The sequence below is a fragment of the Clupea harengus genome, chromosome 18, assembly GCF_900700415.2.
Source record: "Clupea harengus chromosome 18, Ch_v2.0.2, whole genome shotgun sequence".
Lineage (NCBI taxonomy): Eukaryota > Metazoa > Chordata > Actinopteri > Clupeiformes > Clupeidae > Clupea > Clupea harengus.
The window spans coordinates 5,343,669-5,371,200 of NC_045169.1; the positions used below are offsets into that span (position 1 = coordinate 5,343,669).

General features: G+C 48.9%; 1 protein-coding gene across 5 annotated transcripts in view; it reads right to left on the bottom strand.

Moving 5' to 3' along the window:
* The window catches only part of svep1 (sushi, von Willebrand factor type A, EGF and pentraxin domain containing 1), a 77,618-nt gene that overhangs the window by 16,154 nt on the left and 33,932 nt on the right, over positions 1-27,532 (bottom strand). For 4 of the 5 annotated variants that reach the window (XM_031584556.2, XM_031584555.2, XM_031584554.2 and 1 more), the window contains exons 6-38: positions 27,219-27,398; positions 24,121-24,315; positions 22,521-22,639; positions 22,107-22,236; positions 21,711-21,818; positions 19,204-19,335; positions 18,028-18,219; positions 17,711-17,832; positions 17,460-17,562; positions 16,718-16,927; positions 16,067-16,300; positions 15,555-15,716; positions 15,017-15,178; positions 14,088-14,249; positions 13,732-13,820; positions 13,202-13,298; positions 12,654-12,767; positions 12,297-12,410; positions 11,744-11,945; positions 11,040-11,197; positions 10,223-10,421; positions 9,600-9,775; positions 9,134-9,258; positions 8,585-8,708; positions 7,541-7,711; positions 7,043-7,216; positions 6,719-6,838; positions 6,069-6,245; positions 4,739-4,823; positions 4,249-4,440; positions 3,843-4,010; positions 3,021-3,693; positions 144-2,893 (exon numbers count right to left, since the gene is read on the bottom strand). In XM_031584556.2, the coding sequence (XP_031440416.1) occupies positions 144-2,893; positions 3,021-3,693; positions 3,843-4,010; positions 4,249-4,440; positions 4,739-4,823; positions 6,069-6,245; positions 6,719-6,838; positions 7,043-7,216; positions 7,541-7,711; positions 8,585-8,708; positions 9,134-9,258; positions 9,600-9,775; positions 10,223-10,421; positions 11,040-11,197; positions 11,744-11,945; positions 12,297-12,410; positions 12,654-12,767; positions 13,202-13,298; positions 13,732-13,820; positions 14,088-14,249; positions 15,017-15,178; positions 15,555-15,716; positions 16,067-16,300; positions 16,718-16,927; positions 17,460-17,562; positions 17,711-17,832; positions 18,028-18,219; positions 19,204-19,335; positions 21,711-21,818; positions 22,107-22,236; positions 22,521-22,639; positions 24,121-24,315; positions 27,219-27,398 (8,119 nt within the window). Of the gene's footprint in view, positions 1-143; positions 2,894-3,020; positions 3,694-3,842; positions 4,011-4,248; positions 4,441-4,738; positions 4,824-6,068; positions 6,246-6,718; positions 6,839-7,042; positions 7,217-7,540; positions 7,712-8,584; positions 8,709-9,133; positions 9,259-9,599; positions 9,776-10,222; positions 10,422-11,039; positions 11,198-11,743; positions 11,946-12,296; positions 12,411-12,653; positions 12,768-13,201; positions 13,299-13,731; positions 13,821-14,087; positions 14,250-15,016; positions 15,179-15,554; positions 15,717-16,066; positions 16,301-16,717; positions 16,928-17,459; positions 17,563-17,710; positions 17,833-18,027; positions 18,220-19,203; positions 19,336-21,710; positions 21,819-22,106; positions 22,237-22,520; positions 22,640-24,120; positions 24,316-27,218; positions 27,399-27,532 lie in introns of those variants that run through there. The other variant, XM_031584557.2, reaches the window with a different exon arrangement.

Sequence of the window (27,532 nt, forward strand, 5' to 3'; positions counted from 1 at the left end):
CTTTGCACAAGGCCATGTTAGCCTTGCCGCCTCAGAACAAAACTAAAGGGAAAATGGAGGCCTACACACATCTTGGCTGGCCAGCTTAGTTTTAGTTTGTTAACCCCCCCCCCCCCCACCATTTTCCCCTTTATGGGATGTACCTGTACTGTACATGGCTTCCAAAAGTGAACGCATCTCCCACAGTCTTGGTGTTTGGGATGTATGGAGGCGTTCCGCAGGACACTGGCTCACAAGAGAGGCGAGGTTCTGTCCACTTGCCCCGGTCACACGTAATGTGCGGAAAGCCTCTGAGTTGATAGCCCGGCCTGCACGCGTAGGTGAGAGTCTCAGGGGGGATGGCACTCCCGCCCTGCAGGACAGCGTTAGGGACATCGGGTGGCGTGGGAGGGCATCGCCCCCGAGAGCAGATGGGCACCCCGGGACTCCAGATTCCACCTTTCTCACACACAGCCTCCGAGGGCCCCAGAGTCCTGTAGCCGTCGTCACAGTGGTACCGCACCCGCTCCCCACAGTTGTGGTCCCGACCCAGCACAGCTCCAGACTTCAGAACCGGTGGGTTGCAGACGCAGGGACGGCATTCTGGTACTGATCCGACCCAAAAGCCGTTCGTCCCACAGCGCAAGAATGGGTTGCCCACTACCTGATATCCTTGGAAACAAACATACTCAACCACATCCTCAAAATTGAAACTGGATCCATTGAGGTATCCATGGCTGATATCCTCAGGTGGGTCACATGTGACTATGTTGCATCGAGGTGGAGACCTGTCCCACAATGCATCATCCCTGCACACCCGTACAGAACTTCCTGTCAAAGTGTAACCCTCATTGCACTCATATCTCACCTCACTCAGATAGCCATAGTCATTTCCTGTGACCCGACCATTAGCGATAGATGGAGGCTGCCCACAGTCTGCAGGGAAGCATGCTGGGGTGGCTTGACCCCAGGTGCCATTTGCCAGACAGGTGGTAAAAGGCGTTCCCTTTAGCATGAAACCAGGCTTACAGCTGAACTCCAGCTTTTTGCTGTATGTGTAATCCTTTCCCTTTACGATGACGTCACTCGGGATGAGAGGCGCCCCGCAGGACACAGCCGCACACTGCGGCTCTTTATCATCCCACTTTCCGTCAGCTTGGCATGTCCTGGTAGCGCCGCCCTGCAGGATGTATCCAGAATGGCACTCGTATTGGATTACTGACAAGTAAGAGTAAGAATACCCCGCTGTGACTGTGACCGTGCCGCCACTGACGTCCCCTGGGTTCCCACAAGAGACCAGCCTACAGACCGGTGGCGTATCACTCCACTGCCGGCCAGAGACACACTGCCGCACCGTCTGGCCCTCCAGCTCATAGCCCTCCTCACAGCTGTACTCCACCAGGCTGCCCAGAGCTGTGTCCGTTAAGGTGACAGATCCATGCTCCGGGCTCGGGGGTACACTACACTCAGCAGGGATGCATGCGGGGGCTGTGCCATTCCAGGTGCCATCCTCCTGACAGACGAGCACAACCACCCCTGACATCTCGTAGCCAGTGTGGCAGCGATAAATGATGGTGACCCCATGCAGGTAGCTCATGTCAGCCAGCGAGGTTCCGTCTGTGAGCTTGCCGTCCTGGTTCCCTTCTCCTGCCAGTTCAGAATTTGGGTCCATCAGCTTCTTGTAGTCGCCGAAGTCAATGTGAGGGGGCAGACCACAGTCAGTTGCTACACAGGCAGGTACAGCACTGGACCATCCACGCTCTTCACAGGTGAGGTGGTTCTGACCAACTAGCTGGAAGCCAGGGAAACAGCTATAGAAGATGGTTACCCCAAACTTGTGGTCCAGTCCTTCAACAAAGCCATTGTTGATTGGCTTGGGAAGGGTACAGTATACCTGTTGACAGGTGGGTGCTTCCTGGTCCCATTCACCAGTTTCAAGGCATGTGAGTGTTTCTGCGCCTTGTAGATGATATCCCTGCTGACAGGAGTAGGTGACAGACCGACTGAACTGGAGTTGGGCATAGGACACCTTGCCATTGGCAATATCCTTCGGTGCAGGGCACTCAATGGGGTGACAGGCTGGCACTCCGCCAATCCAGAGTCCGCTCTGCCCACAAATGACTGTGGCATTGCCCGCAAGGTTGTAACCAGGTTTGCAGCTGTAGACGGCCGTACTCAGATACATGAGTCCCTGCATGTCCACAATGCTGTTGGGGATCTCCTCCGGCTGAGGGCACTCCACTGGGCTGCACTCTGGCGTCGGGGCGCTCCACCGTCCGTCAGCCTGGCAGACCACCGAGGCTCCTTTCCTCAGGTTGAACCCATCCATGCAGGAGTAGGTGACCACGCTGCCAAAGTGTGAGGGGGTGGCGGAGGACCGATCCCCGAAGGGCACGTCTGGGGGCGGCCCACAAGAGACCTGCTCACAGACGGGAAACGAGTCATTCCACTCGTGAGATGGAGTGCAGCGGAGTGTGCGGGCGCCACGCAGCGTGTAGCCTTCCTCACAGGACAGTTCTATGGTTCCTGTGTCTGAGTCCAGGTTCTTCAGGACCAGGTGGTTCTCCTCTAGAGGAGGTTCGGGGCACTGGACTGGGGAGCATCGGGGAGCCCTGGTCTTGTCCCACCTCCCATACTTTGTGCAGGTCCAGATGGCATCGCCGGTTAGCTCATAGCCTTCACTGCAGGTGTACTCCACCTTGCTGCCCATCTGGAAAGTAGAGCCTTTGTAGTGTCCTTGCTTGATGTCTGGAGGGCGCTCACACGTCAGGAGCACACAGGATGGAAGATCATTATTAGACCACTGCCGATTGGCTTGGCACACGCGCTCTCCCTTCCCCTTCAGGCTGTATCCAGCGCTGCAGGCGTAGGTGACCTTACTGTTAAAGACGTACGTACTTCTCTTCTGAGGGCTCTTTAGAAAACAGAATAGAAAAGAGATTGTTTTCATTTCTTGTCAAACTGTCAACACAAGAGTATCCATGCAACCTATGAAGGTAAATCTTAGAATAAGAGTAACTCAAGTAAGAGATTATAGTTACCTTGATGAAACCATTTGCAAGTGAAGGAGGGTAGGAGCATGTTACCGGCTGGCAGGCTGGCAGGATCCCACCCCACTCCCCATTGGCACTGCAGGTCCTCCTCTTCTCTCCCCGAATGAAATATCCTGTCACACAAGTGTAGGCAACCATGGCTCCAAAGCTGTAGTCCGTCCCGCTGAATGACCCCCTCTCAATCTCCTCCGGCTTGGAGCAGCGGACGGGCACACAGCCAACCTCGAGAGGTGAGGGCACCCACTCGCCTCCCAGAATGCACTTCAGGGTGGCGGTGGTGTTGAGCATGAACCCCTCCTCACATTTGTAGCTCACCTCGGTGTTGCTGGCATACTTGGGTTTGTTCATGGCATCCAAGATGGCGTGCGGCAACTTGGGCGGTCTCTGGCAGAAGTTGGCAATGCAGTGTGGCGCCTCCTGGCCTTCAGGGGGCGCCCAATCACCCTGAGAGTTACACAGCATCTTGGTGTTGTTGCCAGTTATGTAACCATCAGTGCAGAAATAGATGGCCGTGTCGCCAAAAAGCTGGTGCCCTGCTTCGGGTAAGGCGTGGTCCACAGGGGGAGGGGGCCCACAGCTGCGGGGGGCACACTGGGAGGAGCTCTGACTCCACTGGCCAATCGGAAGACACTCCCTCGTCTCCTCTCCGAGAAGTGTGTATCTGTAAAACAAAAACCGACATAATAGCAGTAGTATGTTGTGTTATTATGTGTTGCTGCTGCTGTATTGAAAATATGTCTTAATCTATGGCTACAGCCAGATCCAGAATATATAACCTCATATAGATCTTCTGTGGTGAACTGTAGTTACCCCTCTTTGCACACATAGTGCACCTGGCTGCCCAGGGTGAAGTTTTCCCCGGTGATCACGGCGTCCCGCAAAGGGGGAGGGGTCCCACAGTTGACTCGGGCACACACAGGGGCAGGTGATGCCCACTGTCCAGTCGCCTCGCATTGCAGTTCGGCAGGACCCTGCAGCCTTAAAACCAGGAAGTCCCTTTACTCATATTGACTTCCATTCGGTACCATTATATCACATTAGAAACTCATTTCAATTGCATTTGTATAGCACTTTCAACAATGTCGCCAAGGAAACACAGTTCACAGAAAGTCATCATCCCACAGACAGCTTGAACTGTGTTGAAATACATGAGCCACCATCTTCACAAAGCCCATGAAGTTATTCACATGCTAAGACAGCAGATGTTTACCCTTACCTGTACCCCTCTCTACAGGTGTACGTCACAGAGGACAGGTACTCTTTCCCACTGAAGGTGAAGTCAGCTTTGTCTACAGCAGGGGGTTCACCGCAGGTCACGGGCGTACAGACAGGGGGCGCCCTGCTCCATCTCAGAGTGGACAAACACTGGCTCTCCACTGGCTCTCGCGGCAAATACCCCTCGTTGCAGCTGGTGTGTTTAGGGAATAACATATTAGGCATCATGAGGTTACCAGAGTCATTGTAAATGCAGATATCTAAAAAATGTGTTACTGTGGTGGCCAAAGGCAAATAATCACGGTCTACAATTTCAGCCAACACCACACTCTTGGATATATTTAAAAACAAAGGGCTTTTTATGGTATTATTGCTTAGTCATTAGTGTCAAACATTTATTTTTGGCATTTGGTTGTGATATTCAAACCCCACAAAACAAGGGCTTATCCATTTATTATTTTCAATATTCCTTCTAGCACTGACAGTGATACCTGAAAGTCACCTTGCTTCCGAACGTGAAGTTTGTCCCCTTCAAGCTTCCATCCTCTGGAACAGCGGGAGGTCTACAGGAGAGGGCTAGATGGAAGCAAATGGACTCAAATCACAATGTTTCATCTTACAGTAATACAGTGACTCAGGTCATCTAGCTCGACAGTATGGAGGAGCAGACGAGAAGAACTAGTTTGTCTTACTGCTAGCTGGGTGCAAACAATGCGGCTTTCAAAACATTGAAATTCCTCAGGTGGGGAATGTTGTGACACGATGTGGTGACACATGATGTGCCAACATAGAAGCATAAACATAGCTTAGTTAATGTACACCAAAGCTACGCAGTGGGCCCCTTACAAAGGCGTTTCGCAATCAGGGAAGTGGTGCGATGTCGGTTGGCCTCTGCAAAACAACATCTAAAAAACAGGTATCAGCACCAGACAGACAAAAATACCCAGTTGCATGAAAAATCAGCCGAGTTCATCAGCTCGGGGGGGGGGAATGGCCTGTAAACAGCCCTCAGTTCCATGGGTCAGGAGGACAGAGGATAGGGTGTGGGTTATTCATATACATTTGAATAGGAAGCTGGATCCCTCGCTAATGGAAACAAAAAAAATGTTTTTGTGATAGGGCTCGTTATCCAACATCAGCCATCCATTATGCTTTGGTACTTGAATACTTTTATATTGGTGCAAGCGCCGAATAATGATGACAGCATTAGGGAAGCGCTGGGTATTTCTGGATGGGCTGGACAATACAGCCGAGCAGACACACACACACACACACACACACACACACACACACACACACACACACACACACACACACAAAGCGAGGCATCCATAAACAACAGCCCAGCGCCAGAATGGTGAGTGTGAGTAATAGGGAGAGTGATGGTCTCTGATCCAGATCAGTCTCATTTAGGCCCGCCAGACAGGAAACCCATTCTGACTTGCCGCCTGGAGCTGGCCTCCAGCCCGCTGGAAGAGATATATCTTGTTTCGCTGCGGAAATTAATTCTCAGGCACACACACAAAAGCACACAAACACACACACACACACACACACTCACTGATACACACAACCATACACACACACAGACAGCCACATTCACACTGTGCATGCATACAGATCCTTAGAAACAGATACAAGTACATGCAAAATGACAAGATCACCATCTGGTGGCAAGGAACACAACATGACTTGTGAGTGCACACACACACACACACACACAGACACACACACACACACACACACACACACACACTCACACACACACGTCTGTAAGAAGCCGCCTGTTTTTGTGAGTATAACCCGAGTACCATCATGTACCTCTGCAGTATGGAAAGTGGCCGTCCCAGTTCCCGTCCTCGGAGCACGTGACCTGGTTGGAGCCCACCAGCTCGTAGCCCACCTCACAGCTGAACAGCACCAGACTGCCCAGGATGTAGATGCTGCCGTCACGGTGGCCAAACTCTGGAGAGCCTGGGTCCTTACATTTCACTGGCTCTACAGTTCAACAAAAACACAGGACCTTCTGTTTGTATTCTATTCAATTGAAAGGCCATGTAAAGTAGTTTCAAGGTCTGAAGGAAACATTTGCATTTATACCACCTGGTCTCATCAAGGTACCATCAGACAACCGACACATTTGCTTGTAGTCAAAGTGTATGAGTCTTTTAGGCCTTCTGAACATGGAGAGCTCTTCATACCTGTTCCCATTCTAATAACAGCTTTGGAATTCCTAATTCTAATAGCATTCTTTGGAATACCTTGAGAGAATATCCAACAACAAAAAAACACGGCAATACATACACACACTAGACTAGGATAACGTTTATATTTGCAGACCACTTTCGTTCTGTTGTGGAATCTAGTGGTCATGTCTTATGTTGTTCACTTTCAAACACATAACCTTGTCAGATACTAGGGGTCACCCTGACGACCGTCACCTCAGTAACAGATGGATTGATGGGAGTCACCTGTGCAGTTCCTCCCGTCTCCGCTGTAGGGGTAGATGCAGATGCAGATGTGGGAGCCGTCCGTGTTCTGACAGCTGGCGTGCGCGTCACAGTCCGAGCCGAGCGCGCACTCGTCAACATCTGCAGCGCGTGCACAGAGACATCATAAAACCACGCGACCGCATGTAAATACACCAGACAAAAATACACCAGACAAAAATACACCACACAAAAAACAGGAAATACGAGAACCAACACAATAACTACCAAGCACCGTTACTAACCAAAATGAGGATGAAAACATTTCCATTTGTGCATTAAACAGTAAGGGCTTTTGTCTCGTACCCAGACAAGCAGGTGGGTTGCCCGTCCACTTCCCGCTGTTGGCGCAGAGCATCTTGGCCTCCCCCAGCAGGTAGAAGCCCAGCTTGCACTGGTAGGTCACTGAGCTCCCTACGTAGAAGTCTGTGCCCTGGAACGTGCCATGCTCCAGCGCAGGAGGGGCGCCACAGTTCACCCCTAGAGGGAGACAGGTGGCAATGACATTCAGTAGGGTCATTGCAGGCAGATGATTGTGAGAGGGTAGAGAGCCTATGGGGGGGGGGGGGGGGGGTGTTAGTTGCACACATAAGTGTCTGTAAGTGACACTGCCGATGCAGTGACATAGAACTGTGCCAACACCTACAGGGTTTGACATGCCTCAAGTTTTCCAATTTGTAGGGATATCCCTGTGTACGTGTCTCCATGTGGCTGTATGTGGGTATATCTGCATTCATGTGTGTGTGTGTGTGTGTGTGTGTGTGAGTGTGTGTGTGTGTGTGTGTGTGTGTGCGCTTCACTCACTTTCACAGCGTGGCAAGTTGCGGCTCCACTCGCCCTTGTTCAGACACTGCTGCAGCGGCTCCCCCACCAGGTAGAAGCCAGGATCGCAGGAGAGCTGCACCTGGGAGCCAGGGCTGACGGCTGGGTTGGAGGCACGCAAGTGAGGCACCGCCTTCTCCAGCAGGGGGCAGTCTAACACAGAGAAAGAATCCACATCAGGGGAAACTCTTCAAACAGCCCTCACCTAGAGGGATTGGGCCTCTTCTAGTTACACGAAAAACTTTTAACCAAAAGGGATGCTGTGTACAGTCCCATATGTTCGGATATGAAAAAAATGTGTTTGTCCCTAGGGGTACATGTTTGGGCTGCGGAACTTTTTTGCAAGTACTGTCCACACACGCTCCATCCCACACACAAACACACACAGGCAAATGCAGAGGCAGAGGCACGTCAAGGAAGGATGTCATGAACCTAAAGGACATGCTATTTATGAACGTTAAGCCTTAACTGCCCCCTGGCAGTGGCAGCAGAGTTGTACAGTGGTAAAAAAAGAAACAGCCAAACTTGGAAACATCTCTTGGAAAAGGGCTTTTATTGATGTCATTTGTCCAACTTAACAGTATGACAAACAGTGAAGTCCAACCACAGTTTGACAAAAAGGGCTACTCTTTTCTCTGGGTTGTATGAGTGCGCTGTGTGTGTGTGCGCGCGTGTGTGTGTGTATTTGTGTTAACAAATCCACATTTGTCCAGTGTCTTCAGCAAAAGAACATTCTGATCAGTACTGGTCAGCCATGGAGGCCTGGATCACAGTCTTAACTCTGTAGGCATAGAGGCAGCATCATAAAAAACAACAGTCCACCTATTGGGTGTACAGTGGAAAGCAAGCTAAATTGGAGTTAAAGCAGCTGTGGATACAGTTCCAAGTGAGGTCCCCTCCTTAGGACTTGCTTCTGTGAGCTGAGGATAGCTGTTTTTTTTTTCTAAGCACTGCGTCCTCATGACGTAATAATGAACACTATCATGTGCTTTAACAGGAAGAGCCCTCGCTCTTTCTCGTCCTCACCCGAACAGAAGACGCAGTTGGGGTTGATCTTGACCCTCCCTGTGACCCCCTGCAGGAAGTCTGGCCAGGAAAACACGTTTCCTCTGCTGAGATCTCCTGGGCAGCCATTGGCCAAAGCTCTGATCTGGAATCACAAACAGCAGTGAGTTTACTGTCTCTTACAAAACTAGGATATATCATAGTATACCACCAAACACAATAATACCCTTCTATAATTCAATATACTCCACCAATGTCACACTTTATATATACATATTTACATTGCATATTCAGCGTTAGTTAAAAGTTATGCATGCTTTGTATATACTGTAGAGTCTGTTTAGGCAACGTGTACAAGCACTGTGACCTCTTAATCTCACTGACACATCTCAACTCACTCAGTATCGCTAACTTCTTGCAGCTAATCCACATGACTCACACAAAGCACAAAGTATGTGTGTTTGTTTACTTTGTGTGTGTGTGTGTGTGTGTGTGTGTGTGTGTGTGTGTGTGTGTGTGTGTGTGTTTGTGTGTTTATGTGTATAAGGGACTTCTGAAGGGTAAAATTACTTGCTGTGACGAGAGAACTTTATTCCAGATGTGGAGCTGACTCAGGGAGCCCACGAAAGACTCCACGGGGTTAAAACCCTCGCCCCTCTGGTCCTGGTCTTGTCCTAGCACCAGAACACCTCCACCTGCACAGGGCACAAGCCGCCGTTTAAATCACCCATAAGGACTTGGCCCAAACATCCTAGACTGCGTTTCCCAAAAGCATCACTGGTCTGTGATCATTGTAATTAAAAGAGATTTTTTTTAAATTGACAAAATCATCTAACAATTGTCTTGGGATGACCCCTGGTCCTAGACTCTATAATCATCGAACAATTCAGGCATCGATTCGTCTAACCTCAATCCTTATTAAAGAAGCGTGTGTAGGATATATCATAGTATACCACCAAATACAATAATACCCCTCTATAATTCAATATACTCCGCCAATAGATATCTGGAATCCAGGCACAGAAGGGCACTACACCTGGGATGATGCTGCCCATAGACAGCCCCTTCCCGCCGTCAGAAGGGCTGCCGTCAATGTAAACGCGCCAGTCTCCATCCTCGCTGCGCCACGACACACCGATGTGGTGCCAGAGACCATCGTTCACCGCCGGGCAGTCTGTGATGCGCTCCCTTCCATTAACATACAGCACCCATCTGAGATCGAGGGACCAGAACGACACAGGGGTTAGAGATAGAGAGAGAGAGCAGGGGTCATGCAAAAAGCAACTATTTCGAAATAGGAGTTAATCACTAATTAATCAGTCATAATCACACTAGGATGATAAGGCTGGTGTTGTAATGGAGATATCAAAAAGCGTGTCGGTTCTGATTAGCATTACAAGGCACATTTTTTGGCATCATTTAAAGGTGAAAGGTTGGTGTTATTTGAGCAGAACATCACACCCCTGAGGCACTGAGGCAGTGTATTGATTGGCTGGAATAGTGCATGGCTCGGTCCAGGCCAGGCCACTTTCTTTGTGTCTTATTTTTTTTGAGCGCACACACTGGACGGACAGCTGAAGGAACATGAGGAGAGGTCTGTTGTATCTGACACAAAATGTTATGGTTTGCACCTTTAAGTTAAGATAAACCCGCACTCACCCATTGTAGTCGATGAGCAGGAAGGCATTGTCACTGCCCTCCACGGCGTAGGAGACTGGCGTCCCGTAGTTGATCGTGTCCGACGACCTCATCCAGAATGTGCAGGTGATCGCACGCAAGGACGGCATGAGCCCATCAATCATCACAAATCCGTGGATACCAGACACCTCGAAGTCCAGGTTGAAGGAGGAGGACATTTCTGAACATGTCGGAGGAAAAGAGATAAGAAAACGTCCTTTCGCCCGGAAAGTCACAAACTAACCCCACTTTTAAGCAAGCTGTGAAACAGTTAGAACAATTAACACGGCTACTTTTTAAGCAGGAGGGTGACTCAACGTCCCAGACTGCGTTAAGTGCAACTGGCAGACGTTCAGCACCGCTTCGCAGGGCCATTCTTCATCATTAGAGTAAATTTGTGTCTGGCTCGCCCCCTCCCGAATTCCAATGAGTTATGGGGAAAGCTGTTTAATTTAACCTAGGATGACTGAAACAAGGTTGAAGCAAAGGCTGACGCCCACTCCAAAAGTAGCTGGCGTGCTGACAAACACCATCATCAAGGAGGAAAGGAGAAAAGTTAACTTTAGAGAGTTCTGCATATTCTCCTCTGCCTGTCAAAGTTCCTATTCTTGGAAACTATTCGTTCTGCAATCTGTACTCTCCGATCCCTTTCTCAGATTTTCTGTTTTCTACTTGCCCCCAATTATTACTATATTATGACATTTCTTTCTCTCATTCTTTCTCTCTCTCTCTCTCTCTCATTCTTTCTCTCTCTCTCTCTCTCTCTCTCTCTCTCTCTCTGTCGCTAAGGTGTCTATACCTGTCTCACACCTGGTTCCGTTGAACCCAGGGGGGCATCTGCAGGTGTAGGAACCGGGGCCGTCCACGCAGGTGGCTCCGTTCTCGCACGGGTTGGGGTCACACTCGTCCACGTCCACTTCGCAGAGCTGCCCCGTGTACCCGGTGGCGCACTCACACCTGCCAGTCAGGGAGCAAAGCTATCAGCTAGTGAATGCATGAACATGCTATTAGCTATTAGCTCCATGCTATTAGCTATTAGCTCCATGCTATTTGCTATTAGCTCCACGCTATTAGCTGCCACTTATCATGAACAAACGGCCTCTAAGGACTGAGAGACAATGCTGTTTGTATGCTGTTTGAATGCTAGTATCTGATCTATACCATTCAGCTAAGGGGCCACTAAACATATGACTTGCAATTAGTTTTGCAGGGAGCACAAATATATCACAAGGGAATGCTAACTCTTTTGTCAAGAAATTATGCAAATTGTTGTGACAGCACACATGGGTACTGTGAGAGGAAACAGAAAGGGGGGCCTTGACAAATTTGCAGGGCATCTAACAGTTGCAGAATGTAAAATGATTTTCTTACGCAATCCAGAGTTGATCATTACTCCTTTTCAACTTACTTTTAACACATTCTTCATCACATTTCAATATGCTTTCAACCAGAACCAGTTTAAACCGGAACCACTTAAACAGAAAGAGTGTACATGCTTTTTACCTGAAGTTATTGACTTCATCTACACAGGTACCACCATTCAGACAGGGGGCGCTCTCACACTCATTGATGTTGACCTCACAGTTGTCTCCAGTGAAACCTCGAATGCAGGCGCAGACGTACTCCCCCACCAGATCCTCGCACGCACCGCCATTCTGACACGGGCTGGAGGCACACTCATTAATCTCCAGCTCGCAATGAGCGCCTGGACACACACACACACACACACACACACACACACACACACACACACAGACACACAGACACACAGACACACACACACACACACACACACACACACACACACACACACACACACACAGTGTTCGTCAGTATCCACATGGAAAACAGTTTCACAGGCAACGGATGATTTATAACAGAAGCCAGTGAACAAAATAGTCATATCTGTCCTGTTCAATCTTTTTAATTTGTTATTTAGTCACGATAATCATGATATATTGCCTGCTGTGATACACAACTGACCACAACTATTTTTGCCCTGACTAAAGATGAGCACAGACTAAATGGCGTGCGTCTGGGCCCCCAGGAGCCTGACCTGTGTATCCATCAGTGCAGCTGCAGGTGAAGTAGTTGACCTTGTCCACGCAGGTGCCCCCGCTCAGGCAGGGCGAGGAGCTGCACTCATTCACCTCCGCCTCGCACAGCGAACCTGCCAGAAACCAAAACAAACACAAAGATAATACACCACGCCACGTTACTGTGAGGCACGCGGCTCCTTCAGGCAGACAGACACTCCGCTCCAACCCCCCCCCCCCCACCCTCTCCACCACCAGTCACGCCTGAGCGGGCAGGCGATCCCCACCGCGGTATGGAAAAAGCCCCGCTGCGCGTGCCGAGGCGGTGACTCAGTGGCGGCAGCAGCCACGAGCAGCCAAGCGGACGGGTGCCATACCTACGAAGCCAGGCTGGCACTGGCAGAGGAAGTCTCCCATGCCGTCGCGGCAGTGCCCGCCGTTCTGGCAGGGCTCGGACTCGCATTCGTCAATGTCGCTCTCGCACTTCGCCCCTGCGAGAAACAGAGAGAGAGAGAGAGAGAGAGAGAGAGAGAGAGAGTTTTTTTTGTGTGTTTTTTTTGGTAAACCCAGAGCATGAGGGTGAGTGATTCATCTGAGTCACACTTGTCTTCTGATAGCCTCCTTGGAATGTGTCTGCTGAGGGTTAAGTCAGGGCCCGGGTAAGCCCCGTCACTGGCAGTGTCAAAGCTAATGCGTCTCCAACTCAGACAGCTAAAGTCGTTTCATGTGTTTTGCACCAAGGCTTTCCTTGAACCAGCTGCTTTCTCTCATTACTTCTGCGTCCTGATTTGTGACTTGAGCTGATTAACAAATCCAGATGGCTAACAAAAAAAAGTAACCTGGTTTCGTCATGTCATCCAAAAAACACCAAAACGTTCCACTCGTGCCACAGAGAGAAGAGGCAGCCATTTTTATTTTTTTGTACCTGTGAATCCTGGTTGGCAGGTGCAGACGTAGCCCACCCCTACCTCCTCGCATATGCCTTTGTTTTGACACGGGCTCAGGAAACACTCGTGGAACACCTGGGGACGAGGAGGAGACAAAGGCCAAGGATGGTTTGAGTCAGGCTGGGCAAAGCCAGAGCAGATTTTTCCATGTCGTCATCCAGAGGCCTGGGCTACCCATCCCCAACCAACCTGTCTGTCCAGAGCCCGAGAGAGAGAGAGAGAGAGAGAAAGAGAGAAACAGACAGACAGACAGAGATAGAGAAACACAGACAGATAGATAGAGAGAGAGAGAGAGAGAGACAGACAGACAGACAGACAGACAGACAGACAGATAGAGAGAGAGAGAGAGAGGGAGAGAGAGAGAGAAACATACAGACAGATAGAGACAGAGAGAGTGAGAGAGAGAGAGAGAGAGAGAGAGAGAGAGAGATAGAAACAGATAGTGACAGAGACACATTTTCAAATGGCCCGCGCAGGCCAGCATGGAGGACCAGGATTCCCCGCTCACCTGACTGCTGGCCTGGTAGTCTGTCCTCTCGTCCACCTCAGGGGCTGACGTCACACTCTCCTCCTTCGGCAAGAAACTGGACCCAAAACCTGAGGGGGGAAAAAGGAGGGATGAATACAGACCGCGACAAGAGCACAAGAGAGAGACACAGGGGAGGGAGAAAGAGAGAAAGAGGGAGCGCATAATTCTTGCTGTCAAGCCTGGAAAAGATTATCTCAGCTTATTCATCATTCCCTCCTCTCATCTGAAGCATATTTTTCCTCTACTGTTCAAAGTGGGGGGGGGTTAGCCTGGTGCCGTTTATTAGCGTGAGTGAGAGCTATCTGCCCCTCTGGGTGGTGCGGAGAGAGACTCACTGGAGCACTGCTGGATGGCCGTGGCTCCGTTGACCGTGGTGGTGCCGTAGAAGGGGCAGGAGAGGCAGTAGGAGCGGCCCTCCTCGGGCTGGTAGTAGTCGTGCGGACAGGGGTAACACGGCACCAGGCCCGTGCGGGAGAAGTGACCCGCAGAGCAGGGCACTGTGGAGGGGAGCGAGAGAGAGAGAGAGAGATGAGAGGGAAAGAGAGAGAGAGAGAGAGAGAGAGAGAGAGAGAGAGATAGAGAGAGATGAGAGGGAAAGAAAGAGAGAGAGAGAGAGAGAGTAAGATCATTAGTGCTTAGCACTCTGAGATTCATGTGAATATAGAGTGCGTTATAAATTAAATTAATTATTATTATTATTATTATTATTATTATGTGGTATAAATCAGTGCTTAAATAACACAGTGCATCAGGTCAGTGTGTGTGTGTGTGTGTGTTGCACATGCTCTAGTCCTGAAGCCCATATAATTATTCTCACAACAGAAGACGGATGATACAATGTCATACTTATACTATTTTTCCCTTGCCCTCAACACTCTCAAAGCATTTACAGATCCATGTCTTATCATAGTGACAGGCCTACAGGCTCTCATGCGCTGGTCCAATATCCCACTTCAGCCCTGCACAAGTTCATTTGTGCACAGTTCACAAAAGGACCTCTCTCCCACACACACCCCCTCAGTATAATGAGGTGAACCAATCTCCCAGCATAAACAAATTTATTGGCCAATTTCAAAATAATTGTCATGTGTTTCCCTGATCTGAATGAGCTGGCATTCTAGCCGACCCCATTACACCATAAATGATTTATGGAGCACTTTTAACTCCAGCAAGTCCTGCTGGGGAGGGTTGAGTGGGGAATAATGACTGCAGTTCATCCTCCTCCTCCTCCTCCTCCTCCTCCTCCTCCTGCTTCTCCTCTCACCTCCGCACTCGTTCACGTCCTGGGCCCCTCTGATGACGGTGGAGGTGTCCTCGGGGCACTCGAGGCAAAGGCGGGAGCCGAACTCGGGCTGGTACTCGCCCAACGGACACGACTCGCACGTCTCCAGCCCGGTGACAGAGGAGCTGCCAGGCTTACACTGCTCTGCAGGGAGACGGGACCAGACAGAGACACACCGTAGGTGAGGACAGGGTTAGTGATACGGGTCCCTGACAGACTGAAAGAAATCCGCAGTATAGCTGTGACTTCAGAGTGTAGACTTTTGTAACGGAGACATACTGTACTGTGGCGCCTTCACTGCCCACACCGACACTATATAGTGCAATGTCTGTGGTGAGAAATGGGTTCTGCAGCTGTTCTTGAGATGTGAACAAGCCCACTAAAGTGATCCATAAACTGCAGCACTTTAGGACACTTACTGTGGGTTCCTTTGACTAGGTTCTGGTGAGTTTTATATGAGACTTGAGTGACTTCCGAACACCGGTGTGTGTGTGTGTGTGGGATCGACTGCCGAGCTCACCTTTGCACTCTGCCTGGCTGCGGGAGTGCAGGTACGCGCTGGAGAAGCCGGCCGGGCAGGGCTTGCACTCCATCTGGCCCTCCTCGTCCTGGAAGGAGCCGATCCAGCAGCTCTCACACTCGCCGTACTCCAGCGAGAAGTACGTGCCCAGGGGACACTGGACTGAGACACACACAGGGTCATCCGGGTCAGAACCCATGCATACATATGAGCCCAGAGAGCCCCTATCTCTGGAGGGCTTAGGGCTGTGGCATTAGGGCATTACATATCATATATATATAATATATATATATATATACATTCAAGTGTCCTTTATGGGTTCTTAAGCAATGAATCTCTTGGAGTCCATTAAGAATGTAGAAGAGAAAATATAGTGGCTTGTTTCATCGATATAGCGATTGAAAAATGCATACAATTACAGAATGTCTTCTGAAGGTCTTCTGAATTGGAAATCTTGGAAGTTAGGAAACATGGCTCCAACCAGAGCAAACACGTGACGAACAGCCACTCACCACACATGCGGCCCTTGAGCACAGACCCCGGGCGGCAGTAGAGGGCGGCCCGCTTGCTCTCCAGGGACTTGGGGTCGGCCACGATCATCTCGGAGGACACGTGGAAGGAGGTGAAGGGCTGCTTGCTCAGCGTCCGCTTCAGACGGTTGGTGAGCTGCTCCAGCGCCCGCAGCAGCCGCCGCTGATTGACCACCTCCATCGAGTCGTTCCGTCGCAAGGGCAGCGGGATGCTTGCTGGGAAAATGAAGCCGTGTTAAGTGGGGCTTAAGCGCAAGCCAGAGTAGATCGGTTGTTGTCGGTAACAGGTTATTGTATGGATTGGGTCATGAGGATCATCAGAAACCACTTTGTGTATCAATGGTACGATGGATTTTCTTTACAAATGATTTCTTCTTAAAAAGTAGCTATCAACATACCACAGTTTCTTTTTTTGTGTGTTTGAAATGTCATGATGTATGTGCAGTTCTGTTATTATTATGGTATTAATTCCAACACCATCTTTCGCAGAGGAACACAAATGACAGCCGTGCTTTCTGAACAGTCTGAACTTCTGTGGAGGAACCCCATCTCTGACTACTGTAGTTTGCATGGGTGAACATGTGCTGGAGGTCACAAGTGAGAGGCACCGACACCATTGTTGGTGTCCTTTACCTGTGATGTTGAAGTTGATTTGGATCTTCTGGTCCCGGCTGGGCCCGGCGATCTTGCGGTGTCTCTTGGCTCTCAGGGGGTAACTGCTGCGGTGGGCCGGCGCGTCGCCCTGCATGGGGGGGCCCTGGCTGTCTGTGGCAAACCCGGAGTCGAAGTAGGCGTAGTCCTGCCCATCCTGAGACCCCCAGTTATTACTCCAACCCCCGGGGCCTAACCAAGAGAAGCGGGAGATGGAGTTACATTTCATATGGCAGACGGTCTCCAGAGATGCAAACAATAAATCACACCATTGTGTCACATTTTTGCACAGTGTAATTGGTACCCAAATATGACAGACTACATGCAGTTTTTTTTGTACCTCTGTAAAAATGCTTGGAGAAGAAATACATAAATGGAGTTAGCAGAGAAACCTGCTGCATAGCCAAGGCCCTTCAAAGGCTATAATCAGAATATAATCAGAAGACCCAATGACCTGAGTTATTTTGGAAACAGCTTAAAAGAGTGTTTCTGGAGAACCTTTGGAGAGCATATTTTGTAAACTGACAGACATTTCATTCCAAGCCCATTATATTTAATTATGTTGTGCTAAACATTCAAAAGTGTGTTAGCTGTTATTGTACAATCGTAGCATTTGAACATTGTAAGTTCCCAGCACAAATACAGTGATACGTGTACCAGATCAAAAAAGAACAGGACATTTGGACGGAAAACAGAATAGACCAGCACTGAAAATGAGACTAACCTATTGCAAAACCATTTTCATAATAGTCATACTCCAGACACTGGCCCTGTGACATCACCTCCAGCTTGCAGGCAATATCATCAACACCGCATAATGATGGGATCTTCAAAAAGAAAGAAAGGGTTAGATCTTCCATGTTTTAGCTCTGTGTGTGTGTGTGTGTCTCTCCCTCTCTCTCGCTCTGTGTGTGTGTGTGTGTGTGTGTGTGTGTGTGTGTGTGTGTGTGCGTGCGTGCGTGTGTGTGTTCTCACCATGTCTTTCAGGGCAGTGTTAAACTCTCCTCTGAAAGACTTGAGCATGTCCTGGTCGTCACACCTGGAGGCTTTGAAGAGCATCTCAAACGGCTTCAGGCCATTGTTGGCCACTCTGTTCACTGAGATGAACAGTAGGACAGTTAGATATACCAAACAGTACAGTAGACTCATGCAGGAAGTCAAAGAAATGTAATTCCTAAATACACAACCAAATGAAAATCTCTTTATATAAGTAGAGAGAGAGAGAGAAAGAGAGAGAGAAAGAGAACGAGAGAGAGCGAAAGAGAGAGAGAGAGGGAGAGAGAGAGGCTCACAGGAGCAGTCCGGCCGGTCTGGGGTACGGGGTGGCAGCCAGACCCCGTTGTTAACGCAGAAGTAGCTGTGCACTGCATCCTGGGTAAAGCTGTAGCCCTCCCTGCAGCGTAGGGTGCAGTTCACCCCGCCCGCCTTCTCAACGCAGGTGAAGTCTGCATTCTCTGGGACGTATGGCTGCACACACTTCTTCCCTGGTGTGGGATAGGTGGGATAAGATAAACAATTTGAACGGTGTTAACAATCAGTCTGCAAAAAAGGTGGTTGTTTCTTCACTTATGATCGTATCTCATGATCGTATCTAGTTATGAAACCCTAATGTGAGACTATTGTGTGAAATGTGTTTTGAAATTGGAATTAGAATGGAATTTTGCAATGTAACAGTAAGGCTGAGCCCATAGGCAGAGTTTACCCTCACTGTAGCGTGAGCTTCTTTATACGACTCTACGCTATAGACTAGCGATTACATGGAGCTGCCAGCGACTCTACGCTATAGACTAGCGATTACATGGAGCTGCCAGCGACTCTACGCTATAGACTAGCGATTCCATGGAGCTGCCAGCGACTCTACGCTATAGACTAGCGATTCCATGGAGCTGCCAGCGACTCTACGCTACAGACTAGCGATTACATGGAGCTGCCAGCGACTCTACGCTATAGACTAGCGATTCCATGGAGCTGCCAGCGACTCTACGCTATAGACTAGCGATTACATGGAGCTGCCAGCGACTCTACGCTATAGACTAGCGATTCCATGGAGCTGCCAGCGACTCTACGCTATAGACTTGCGATTACATGGAGCTGCCAGCGACCCTACGCTATAGACTAGCGATTACATGGAGCTGCCAGCGACTCTACGCTATAGACTAGCGATTCCATGGAGCTGCCAGCGACTCTACGCTATAGACTTGCGATTACATGGAGCTGCCAGCAACTCTACGCTATAGACTAGCGATTCCATGGAGCTGCCAGCGACTCTACGCTATAGACTAGCGATTCCATGGAGCTGCCAGCGACTCTACGCTATAGACTAGCGATTACATGGAGCTGCCAGCGACTCTACGCTATAGACTAGCGATTACATGGAGCTGCCAGCGACTCTACGCTATAGACTTGCGATTACATGGAGCTGCCAGGTCAGAACCCAGGCCAAATGAAGGATAAGCCAGGGTGCGTGCCTTGAACAGTGATGACGAGTTCACAGGTGCGGTTGTTGCCGGAGGAGTCCGTGGCGGTGTAGAATACCGAGGTTTCACCATCAGGGAATACGGTGCCAGGGGTGTGAGTTCTGGAGATGTTAAGTCGAGCTCCTGCGGACAAACACACCAAAAAAAGAAAAAAACATGAATCCTTACAGCGGGGAAAACAACAGTTTCAGTTTGGTCTAAGCAAATAATTCTAGTGAAAGGCTTTTAATACTACAATTACGACGGCAACGTTGTTATACAGCAACTTACAATAAGCCCAGATCACTGAGAACTGTTCTTAGCCTTCAAATGTATCAGTGTCTTTAACATTAAAGTAACCGCCTCAACACTAGTTCTCTTAGCCTAAAACATATCAGATATACATTCTTTATTGTAATATAACTGAAACCATAAAATGGTTCCTGGTGAAGACTCGACTCTTTCTCAGTAGCAGAGCATGCTGATGCGGTGACTCTTATCACACCACAGCCACCGCTACACGGAGCATGAGTCACACTTGGGAGCTGTTAAACAGTATGTAATAAAGTGGGACATGTCGACATGTGAGACGAGCTGGTCTGGTCATTACATGGCTTCAAAATAATGCTGCCCTTGGCCCGGGGAAGGGGGTAATTGCTGGTGTCTGGACAGTTTAAGTACACAAAAGCACACGTGGAGAGGGTGAAGAAAGGAAGGGCAAGGAGAAAGAGAAAGGAGCGAAAAACACGAGAGACGCAAAAGAGCTGCAGTTTGTTTTTATGACGTTCACCTCAGACTGTTTTCCACAGTTGGGGGAAAAAAAAGAGAGAAGAAAGAAAGAAGGAGGAGAAAGCGAGAGAAAAGACCAACAGAGATATAAAGAGAGAAATAAAGCGATAGGCATCTTTTAAGAGAGAGGGAAATAAAGAGAGGACACACACACACACACACACACACACACACACACACACACACAGAGGACCCTCAGAGAGACACACACACACACACAGAGAGAGTGTTTGAGAAAGAGAGAGAGAGAGAGAGAGAGAGAGAGAGAGAGAGTTTGAGAGAGAGAGATCTGGTTTCCGAGGCTGTCTGACACATGTCTGGCCCTAACGGAGATGGTGTCTCCCTGACCACGGCTGCTTAATATAGCCGCTCGCCACTCAGGGTGCGGACATGGAAAAACAAAACACGCTGACGTAGGAGAGAGGCTGCAGTGACGTCGACCTGCCATCTTGGTTGGTGGGGCAACCACAAGCTATTCCTGTGTGACTGTGTGGGGCACTCTGGGTCCGCTGGCAGGAAAGTAACAGAATGTAAATGTTTGAGTGTGTGTGTGTGTGTGTGTGTGTGTGTGTGTGTGTGTGTGTGTGTGTGTGTGTGTGTGTGTGTGTGTGTGTACTGAACATTTGTGTCTGCACGTGCATGTACGTGTGTGCCCAGCGGTACCAAGAGACAGTGGATGGTACAAGCAGAGCCAGTGAGCCCATTATTCAGTCCTCCCTCACAGTAGCTCTGCAACTGACAGACCCCAGTCTACAATCAGCAGTACAGCTAGACCATTAAAGATGCACTATGTAGTTTTTCCGTTAACAAAAACAAATGTTTCTAGACCCAAAATAATTATTTCTAGAGGCGCAGTGTTTCTGCATATATAACGGTGTATGGGAAAAAGTCCTTTTTAGTTTTCAGAATTGTTAATGTTAATTGTTTTAAGTGTAAAAAAATATATATTGCATCTTAAGGAACCATCAGTCTCCATTATGCCTATCCTGTGAGGTTACCATAGTGATTAAAAGGTGAGGCTTACACGGCTAGATCATATAGTGTCATTATAAAGACATGGGTAGAACACTAAACTTGTAACTTAAAATTGTTAATCTAATTTTAACCTTAACCCGAACCCTGATATTAACACCCAACAACTGAAACTGTTAATCTAACTTTAACCTTAACCCTAACCCTGATATTAACACCCAACAACTGAAACTGTTAATCTAACTTCAACCTTAACCCTAACCCTAACATTAACACTCAATAAGTGAAACTGTTACTCTAGCGTTAACCTTAACCCTAACCCTAACATTATCACTCAATAAGTGCAAGATGGGAAACAGAAGGATTTCATTTTCCCCCCATTCAGTTTTGTAATCATTTTCAGCTTTATAGCATTTCCCATTGTTGCTTATGTAATTCCTCTTGCTCCAGTCTTGGATAGCCTACTTTCCATCCTCTCCATTCCTCCGAGCTATCCAACTCCCTCAGGGGAGAGACAAAGAGCCACCAAAATAAAAACCTAATGTGTCTACCACACGTTTGTTCCAGTACCTGCGTCGGCACGACACGTTTTAAATGCATTAAACCTAAGGTACCAGGTTCTCATGGTGCTCTAGCCAGCAGGGACAGAGGCGAGGCCCAGCCTAGTGTGCTTTTTTTTCCAGGCCCTGCCTAAGGTCGTCTCAGCAAGGCATAGACGAGAAACTGCTCCTCCTCGTAGCTCTGTTCTGGGCGGATACCTGAGTTGTCGGAAAACTGCGGTTCTTCCCAGACGACGGCAGTCTCCGAGCCTGTCGCCTCCACTGTGGGCGGAGACCGGCACTTGTCGATCATCGGTGGCTCGGTATCTGAGGAGAGGAGAGATTTTAGTGGGTTTCGGGTGAACTTAATGTCACTGACTGTCATTGTTGCACATCAACGTAAAAACTAAAACCACCCACGTCTACGTTAACATTTAATTGTATATTGTGGTTCCTCTAAGGTTTTTTTTTAGGTGTCCACAAGTGTGGGAACTAAATCCACAACAATACCTCCCTCCCTCTCTCCAAAGCTACCTTAGAGTTTAACGGTCACATATGTTTGCCATATGACAGCGACGGGCTGTTCCTTGAGTTGAAGGGTTTGAGGGAACCCACCAATAACAGTGACTGTGAAAGAGCAGTTGGCCTTGTTCCCGGAGCGGTCGGCGGCTGTGTAGGTGATCACTGCCGTTCCGATGGGAAAGAGCTGAAGTGGGTTTAAGACGGGTGTCACCTGCACTGTGACCTGGAGGGGTCAAAGGTCAACACAGCATGTTAGCGCTGACGTGGAGGGGTGAGCGAGGAGTCAGCTAGCGTCTGCTAAATGACTAAATGTAAATGTAAATCTCAACACATGTCGTAATCAGCTCCGAATTAGATTATACAGCGAGAGGCTTCTGCCAGTGGGACTTGGGAAAAATGCTTAGGAGGACTCTGAGGTACAATGCGGTTATCTCATCATAAGACAAATATTGCCACGGGACAGACTGAAGCAGGAGGCCAGGGAAAGACTCAGGACTCAGGACTCACCTCCTCTCCTGAGCTGTCTCCTGCCATTGGCTGGCTCCAGCTGACATTGGCCAATCCCTGGTGCTTTCTGGTCTCCGTGGCGACATCCTCGGGGCACTGGATCCATGGCGGCTCGGAATCTGGGGAAGGCAAAGGGCAAAACAAATGGAAGCACGGCACCACACCAAAGCAAAGGGGGGTGGGGGGGACCAGAAACAAACAAAGCGAGCGAGGCACGAGGGCTCAAAGGAAAACCAATTTAGCGCGAGTGGCGCGAGCAGCGTGTTATCGCCTGGGACTGGGCTGGGCAGAAGTGAGTCAGTGCTTTGTCTTCAAAGGCGACAGAGCTGGTCCCAATTAGCCTTGAAGCCCAGCGGTGTTTCAATAGCTACAGTGCTGTTCTCAATTAGCCTTTAAATGGAGCGCTGGGCCGGAGTCAATGACACAATTAATGATCTCAGTGCTAAGCCAATTATTCAGTCCATCCTTGCACGAATGTAGACGCTATGTTAGTCCCTGCTGTTTTCTTGAAACCACATGCACCTGTGTTGTCTTGCTGGCAGTCTTGCTGGAGGCACCTACCCCTGTGCTCCTTTCAAACAGCAGGACTTAGAAGGAGAAGGTGCTTCTCCTAGTGCATCTCAAAATGATATCTAGTACAAAACTTCTAAAATGTATTGTCTGTAAATTGGTTAAAAATCATCATAAATAAAGTGTTAAAAAAAAATGTATAAATGATACCTAGGCAGAAAAACTCATCAACTCTACTGCTCTGCTTAAACCATTGTGAGCTTTTAAACATAATAAACTTTTAAACTTTAAATCAACAAACCCTATTTAACCCATTTAAATGAGCCAACCTACTGTACGTTGAAAGGGAGCCATCAGTAGACCGGCAGCCCATTCATACCCCCTACCGTCCAGTCATTCTCATTCCTCATACAGGTCATGCCAGCTGAACCGGCTGACACAGACTCATCTGTTCCAATTATCTGCAGGATGCAAGCCACCACCCTCCCACCGTCCCCTCCCTACAGCATCTGCCATGGCAGAACAAAGCCCAGAGCCGCCCGCCTTCTAATCAAACCCAGCCGTGTCTCTCCCCCCATTAAGCGGGGAAATACTTCTCTGCTGGAGTAATAGTGCTTACGAGAGCGCCTGGAAGGCCGTCAGCTGCACGACTCCATCCTCCTCCCTCATTTTTCCCATCATAAAAACACGGAGAGGTGCAGAGGGCAGTCGAGGAGAGCGCAAGCGATGGGCGATTTACTTGCACCATTAGAGCTCGGAGCTCGATGACTAAACGCGTCCGCATAGCTCGTCAGTTACATATGGCTTTATTGCTGTTAGTGTTTCGTGCCTGTTTCGGATGTTGATTCCCCTGTTTGGTTAATTGCTTTGCTTTGCTTGTTGGAACCGCTTCGGGAAAATGCGTCTGTTCCACTTAAAAGGGGTTTGGAAACTTGGGACTTCGTAAACACGGAAGACTGTTAATACTGTGCACGTGTCCTTGCACTGTTATATCCCGCCGGGCATGACAAGAGACATGCATGTGTGCACACACAAACACACTGAGAGAGAGAGAGAGAGAGAGAGAGAGACACACACATACACGTCGTACCTACACATGCTGCTTTATGCAGGTTTTGAGTCCACTCCCCTGTGGCCAGGCATCGCACGAGTGGTTCACCAAGGAGACGGTAACCCTGACGACAGCTCAGTCTGCAGGAGGCCCCACTCCTCAGCTCTCTTACTCCGCAGGCAGGGGGCGACAGAAGGACATGTTTGGGTGGGACAATGGGATGGCACCGGACCTCTGAGAGAGGAGAGGAGAGGAGAGGAGAGAGGAGGAGAAGAGAAGAGAGGGGGGAAGAGCAGAAGAGAGGAGAGGAGGGAGAATGGAAAGAGCGGGAGAGGAGAGGAAGTGGAGAGGAGACAAGGAGAAAACAGAGCAGATAAGAGGGTGACAGAAACAGTCAAGTGATAAGAAGAGAGAAGAGAAGAGAGAAGAGGAGTGGAGTGGTGAAGAGATGGGCAGATGGGCAGCGCAGAACAGGAAAGTGAGGGAGGGAGAGACAAGCAGCTGGTTAAAATCCACAAGCACAGTGGCAATCCGGTTTGACTGACACCAGCTATAATTACACTTGCCTCTGCACTGATACTTGCAGTTACGAGAAATGATTTGTCAAACCGTGACAAAAACACTCATTTCTGTCTGTAATGAGTTTTCTGGTCAGCTCCGTCCTTCCAGAGAAGCCAGCAGCGATCCCTAAAGCTGTAAATTAGTGCACAGCGAGCGAAAAATGTCCACGGAAATGACATTTAAGAACAAAACCAACCACAAAACTGTTACTGGCACGGACCGTATGCATTCTTGGATGCACTGTAACTTGCAGACAGAGAGAGAGAGAGAGAGGGAGAGAGGGGGGGGGATGGAGGAAGGGGAAAATATCTTTGGAGTGGAAAATGACTTTGAATCTCCCTGAGTGGTGTTTGTCCTCAAAGAAAATGAAATGAGGCAAGTAACTGGGAAGCTCTGACGAACATGTGATAAAACATCTAAAACAGAGGGGGGAGTAATTAGTCTGAGGCATGACAGAAAGTCTGTGCTATGAGGGACAGGGAGAGAACAGAGGAGAGAGAGAGAGAAATAGAGAGAGAGAGAGAGAAATAGAGAGAGGGAGAAAGCAGACTAGAGTAAAGAGAGCAAGTGAGAGAGGTAGAGTAAGAGTAAAGAGGGAGGAGAGAGAGAGAGAAATTGAGAGAGGGAGAAAGCAGACTAGAGTAAAGAGAGCAAGTGAGAGAGGTAAACAGAGAGTAAGAGTGAAAGAGTAAGAGAGGGAGGAGAGAGAGAGAGAGAGAGCAGGAGGGGGGGAAACCCCTAAACAAACAGAGCTGCCCGCAGTGGAGGGCATTAGGCGTAATGACAGTGTGTAGCCTGTGTTCAGACGTTCACACAAACAAACTGTAACTCAATCAGAGGCGCGGGGCCGATAAACAGGGTGGCATGAGGGCGTCTGGGCTCTGGCTGGGCCAGCAGACGGCCGCCGCGCTCCAGACGCGGAGCAGTGACTCAGAGGGGTGAGAAGAGGCAAAGCTCCCTGAGGAGAAGTGACATACACCCTCATATATACACACACACACACACACACACACACACACGCACACACAAACGCTCACGCACACACACACACACACACACACACACACACACACACACAAATGCACACACACACACACACGCACAGACACATAGACACACTCCCATACAAACAAACATAAGTGAGTGCACTGCACACACACACGCACACCACACACCCTTGTGTTCACATAAACAGACAAACAAACAAACACACACATATATGCGTGACTACATGGCAGTCTGCACGCCACACGCCCCCACATTCAGGCATGCAAGCTCGCACATAAACACACACACAGACACATCATTTTGGTCTTTCATGTCATTATCAAATACATTCCCATACTTAATATGTTTTATATTTCAATTCATTCATGTGGATATATGCATACAGGTTACACTGGTATGTGTTTATAATTGTATTATATCCGTGCTACAAACTATACATGCTATAGACTTTACTTTACTATACAGTATGTGTGTGTGTGTGTGTGACCCATGAGTTGAGTGTAAGTATGAGGGTGTGTCTGTGTGTGTGTGTGTGTGTGTGTGTGTGTGTGTGTGTGTGTGTGTGTGTGTGTGTGTGTGACCCATGAGTTGAGTGTAAGTGTGTTTGTGTGTGTGTGTGTGTGTGTGTGTGTGTGTGTGTGTGTGTGTGTGTGTGTGTGTGTGTAAGTGTGTGTGTGTGTGTGTGTGTGTGTGTGTGACCCATGAGTTGAGTGTAAGTGTGTTTGTGTGTGTGTGTGTGTGTGTGTGTGTGTGTGTGTGTGTGTGTGTGTGTGTGTGAGAGAGAGTGACAGACATGGTGGCTCTTTGTTATGAGAGGCCAGATATATTCACTCTCTGGGGTGATGTATTGTGGCTGAGCACAAATCCAGACCATATGTGCAACCGCTGTGCCCTACAAGCCCTGCAAACGAATGTGTTTGTGCGTGTGTGTGTGTGTGTGTGTATATGAGGGTGTGTGTGTGTGTGTGTGTGTGTGTATATGAGGGTGTATTTGTGTGTGTGTGTGTGTGCGTGTGCGTGTGCGTGTGCGTGTGCGTGTGCGTGTGTGTGTGAAGGGGACCAAAAAAAAAAAACTGGAGCAAAGGACGTCAGCTACACGTCAACATGTGTTTGATGCGGCATGGTTTGGATGATGAATGCTGGTTGATTCTGTAGTTATTATGTATGGGCATATTTTTAACTCCGGGGCGCAGCACGGGTCACCCTACTACACAAACAATTTTAAAAACCTTTACTCAGTGACCAAGTCTCTTGAAATGTGCCTTGATCCAAAAATAACAATGATGAAACAATGTTATCTTGATTTATAGAATACAAATACAAAAACCACAAATTCATACACACACACACACACACACATGCATTCGAACCACACTAACAGAAAAAACTGATAACACACACACACACACACACACACACACACACACACACACACACACACACACACACACACACACACACACACACACACACACACACACACACACAGCCATACACATTTATACACACAGATGCTCTTGCAACCATAGACGCACATACACCCATTTAAAAGAGACTTGCAGGCTTACCCACACACCGTGGCAGGGCACCATTCCACTGGGAGTTGCTCTGGCAGGTCAGCCTGGCATTGCCCACCAGCCGGTACCCCTTGGCACAGCGCACCTCACACCTCACCCTGGGGGGGGTGCCACCTTCGGTGCAGTTCACCTGGCCATGAGGCGGTGCTGAGAGTTTGGGACATGAGCGCACTGCGACACACACAAACACAAACACACACACACACACACACAAACACATACACAAACACAAACACAAAAGTAAATACACTATCAGGAGGTCCTCAAAAACATCCGCTCATTTGGTTAACCTTTATAGCCACAGA